The following is a 4259-nucleotide window of genomic DNA, read 5'->3' on the forward strand; positions in this document are numbered from 1 at the left end:
CTGTATCATAGCAGAAAAGAAACATTAGTATGTGCTAGCGCAGCTGTCCAGAGAGGCGGGTGGATAGCATGGCTAATTCATCCTGCTATCTACGGAAACACCATTTACAGTAGGCAAACTTGCTTTTTCCCGTCGATAGCAGGGCTGAATTAGCCATGCTATCATGGGGGTCCCCAGCTCCTGGGTTCATGAGGGGCTGTGTTTTTCACCTTTACCTGCTCGAGCATAATCCCTAGGGGTGTGCATTCATTTTGAACTTAAATGTAAAACGCAACTTTTTTTTTCTTAACTTAAAAAAGTGATGAGGCGAAAACGATCGGATTTCCAACTTATTCAACATAGCTATGTTGAATAAGTTGGAAATCCAACTTATTCAAAGCAACTTATTCAACTTATTCAACTTATTCAAAGCAACTTATTCAAGTTGGATTTCCAACGTATTCAACATAGCTATGTTGAATACGTTGGAAATCGCGATCGTTGATCCTAAATAAAAATTTAAACCCCTCACCCTCCTTAATCCCCCCCAAAACTTACCAAAACTCCCTGGTGGTCCAGCGGAGAGTCAGGAAGCCATTCCTCCCAGTGGTTTTGCGAGGAGCACGTGACGGCCGCGTCACGTCGATGACGCGGCCGTCACGTGGTCCACCGCGGTTCCGCTCCCGGACCCCTCGTCTTGAACAAACGGAACTTTTGGCCAGCTTGGGGGGGTCAGGAGGCAGGAGATCGACTGCAGGAGGTCGTTCAGCGGGGGTTCCAGACCGCCGCTGAATGACCTCCTGCAGTCGATCTCCTGCCGGCGCCTTTTTCCGTACGGAAAATGATTCGTGGCAGGAAATCGCTCCCGGAACCCCGCTGGACTCCCAGGAACTTTTGGCCAGCTTGGGGGGGCCTCCTGACCCCCACAAGACTTGCCAAAAGTCCAGCGGGGGTCCGGAACGACCTCCTGCATCGAATCGTTTTGGTCTATGGCCGCTGCCATTTTGCGGCGGCCATTTTGCAAAATGGCACCGGCTGAAGACAACACGATTCAATTGAGGGGGCCGTTCCGGACCGCCGCCGTTCCGGACCACCGCTGGATCCCCAGGTAATTTAAAGTATTGGGGGGGGGGGGGTTCGGGAGGGTGGGGGATTTAATTTAAAGGGTCGGGGGGGGGTTTTAGGGGGTTTTAGTGTGCCGGTTTTCCTGCCCTCCCCCTTCCCCCGATTTACGATTTTTTGACGATAAATCGGGGGAATTGGTATTGTATCGTGGCCCTAATGATTTTTGACGATTTAAAATATATCGGACAATATTTTAAATCGTCAAAAAACGATTCACATCCCTAGTAATTAATAAGCAATAGTAGCTTGTGATTTATCTAATGTCTGAATACTTGCCAGGTACTTGGGACTTGGTCTGGCCATTGTTGGAAACAGGATACTGGGTTTGATGGACATTTGGTCTGATCCAGTATGGCATATATTATTTTATTATGTTCTTAAGTATAACATATAAACTATTTAACACATACTGCAAGGCTTGGTTGCAACCTATAACCAAAAAACCAGAATCACAAAGCAGTATAATAGATCAAAGCAATAAAACCTCATGTTAAAAATCTCTAAAAGATTGTTTAAAAAGGAATGCAATAAATTATTCCAGCATGCACATATATTTCTATTACAAATACAATCCATATTGGAGAAACTGGCTTTTCTACCATCAGAGAGACATATCAAAAATATTCTCAGTATTGGAAGCTTGTAGATTTTAAAGATAGTTAAGACTTCCAAATGGGGCAAATCTCTCCTTTACTCCTTCCATTCTCTTCTCTCCAGATGCTAATACATCTAAGAGCTAGAAATAACTTTCACCTAAACTAAGTTACAATAATATATATTATTCTAACATGTAGTACAACATTTTAATAAAAAATGACATGAGTTGTGTGGCAGCTTATAGAATAACCAATTTCTTGAAGCATGAACTTCCAAGGACAGTAGCCACTTCGTCATTTTTTTTCTCTACCAGGCTTTCATGGCTATTCCTCTAGAGATTATTCACAACATTTTAAATAATTTCCCAATACAATATGAATTAGAAAAGATGTCTTATGTACAAATAAAAAGCCCCATCAAGTATGTTGTCAGAGCTGGAAGAATTTAAATTACATCCTTCAAATTAATAAGAAAATAAGAATTTCCAATAGCACCTGAATCAATATTTCAAAAAAGTGAAAAGAATGCATGATGAAAAAATTGTATACAGCATTTAATTGTTCATCTGATTGTCAACTCATTTCAACTCATTTTAATTTTTGCAGGTATTAACAATAAATGGAAACTGAAAATCATACCAGAGTGACATCATTCATTCTCTCAGGAATGTCGGATTTTCCAGAATATCAGATCACACTCTTCTTGGTGTTTTTAACTCTGTACCTGCTTAACTTGCTAGGAAATATTGTCATGATGGCATTAATAGTCACTGACCCTAAACTTAAAACCCCCATGTATTTCTTCCTCTGTAACTTGTCCTTTGTGGACATGTGTTTCACCTCTGTCACTGTCCCTAAACTATTGGCCAACTTCCTTTCCAAGAGTAAAGTCATTTCTTACCCTGGCTGTATGGCACAGATGTATTTCTTTCTTGCTATCGGTATTAATGAGTGTTTTCTACTTTCAGCAATGGCATATGACCGGTATGTGGCTATTTGCAATCCTCTCCATTATGCCTTGGAGATGAGCAGGAAACTTTGTAGTCTGATTGTGACTGGTTGCTGGACAATTTCTAATCTTCATTCCATATTACTCACTTTGTTGATGTGTCGTGTGTCATTTTGCAAGTCAAATATCATTGACCACTTTTTCTGTGACCTCCAGCCATTGCTGAAGCTTGCCTGCTCTGATGTCTCCACTAATGAACTAGTAATGTTTATTGAAGGAGCCACGGTAGGAATGAGCACCTTCCTTTGCATACTCATCTCTTACATTTGCATCTTCTCCACCATACTCGGCATCAAGTCTGCTGAGGGAAGATGCAAAGCTTTCTCCACCTGTTCCTCTCACCTCATTGTGGTCATCTTTTTCTTTGGATCTGCTTTTTTTACCTATTATCAGACTTCTTCTACCTATAACCAGAAAAGGAACTGGTGGGTTACTGTGATATACACAGTTGTCACACCAATGCTAAACCCATTCATCTATAGTCTGAGAAATAATGATGTGAAAGGAGCTCTAAGACGAGCAATAGGTAGAATCATAAGAGCTGTTCAGAAAATGTAAAATCTCTGCTGTAATTAAACATTATTTATTTATTTATTTAGGATTCTTATATACCAATATTCTTGTAACAAGTTACAAATCACGTCGGTTTACATTACAACAAAAAACCTGTGCAAGAGAATGCATTACATTAAAACAAGAATGCATTACATTAAAACATTAGATGGTGTTCTGTTTTTTGTTATCTTTCACATTTTATTTATGCATAAGCAATTCTTGTCCTAAGTCAAGTATAGGGTAAATGCCAAAGATTCTAAAAAAGGATGTGCATAATTGAATCTGGGCCTATAGTCATGGAAATGGACTGAACCAATATGCAAGCAAAACAACACAAAAATGGAGTCTTCAGCCATGTAATGATCTTGGCAATTTCATAGAGGACTGTGAAGAAATTGCAATTGTTCTTTCCTATCAGATATCTGACTGATCTCACAATGTGTTAGAAAACCGAGAACAAACAAAACTGTAAGTATGTCCTTGGTGAAAATTTTCTATCCAGCCATGAAACTAGGTATGAAATAGCAACTATCCACTGATGAATTTCATTACCCATAGTGAGAAGATACATATGCATCTGGACTCAGATCCCACCAATCCTGTGTTTATAGACAGTAGTGACTTCTAATCAAGATTGATGTTGGATCCTATGGAACTGAATATGAAATGAGGTTCCAAACAAAGAAAAAGACTCTGATCTGTACAGATTATGGGCATTTTTATAAGTGATTTTCCTAATTGGACTTTTCACAATTGATTTTTTCCAGGGGATTTCCTTTCCTAAAACTTTGACTTCTGCATTTCACTATACCCATGAAACTGGAAGTCTAAGATTGAATTCCATGCTCAACACAGCCTGCTCTGCAAATCTTGGAGAAGGTACCATGCTAACTTTTTCCTGAAAGAACTAAAAAAGTCAAGAACTTATTTACTCTGTTCCTGCCAGCATACTTCACAGATATGTCTATGAGGCCTCTGGATTCTACTTTCCTGTC

The 4259-nt window shown here is 39.7% G+C and overlaps 1 protein-coding gene across 1 annotated transcript; it reads left to right on the forward strand.

The window, feature by feature from the left end:
* The first annotated feature begins 2319 nt into the window (after nt 1–2319).
* On the forward strand, nt 2320–3267 carry LOC115098654 (olfactory receptor 1L4-like). The gene has a single exon (XM_029615438.1). It carries the CDS (start codon nt 2320–2322, stop codon nt 3265–3267), a length of 948 nt encoding a protein of 315 aa, XP_029471298.1.
* The last annotated feature ends 992 nt before the right edge of the window (nt 3268–4259 follow it).

This window comes from Rhinatrema bivittatum, chromosome 1 (assembly GCF_901001135.1).
Source record: "Rhinatrema bivittatum chromosome 1, aRhiBiv1.1, whole genome shotgun sequence".
NCBI lineage: Eukaryota > Metazoa > Chordata > Amphibia > Gymnophiona > Rhinatrematidae > Rhinatrema > Rhinatrema bivittatum.

Coding starts and splice junctions, on each gene's coding strand:
- LOC115098654 (XM_029615438.1), top strand. CDS start 2,320: ATGGAAACTGAAAATCATACCAGAGTGACATCATTCATTCTCTCAGGA.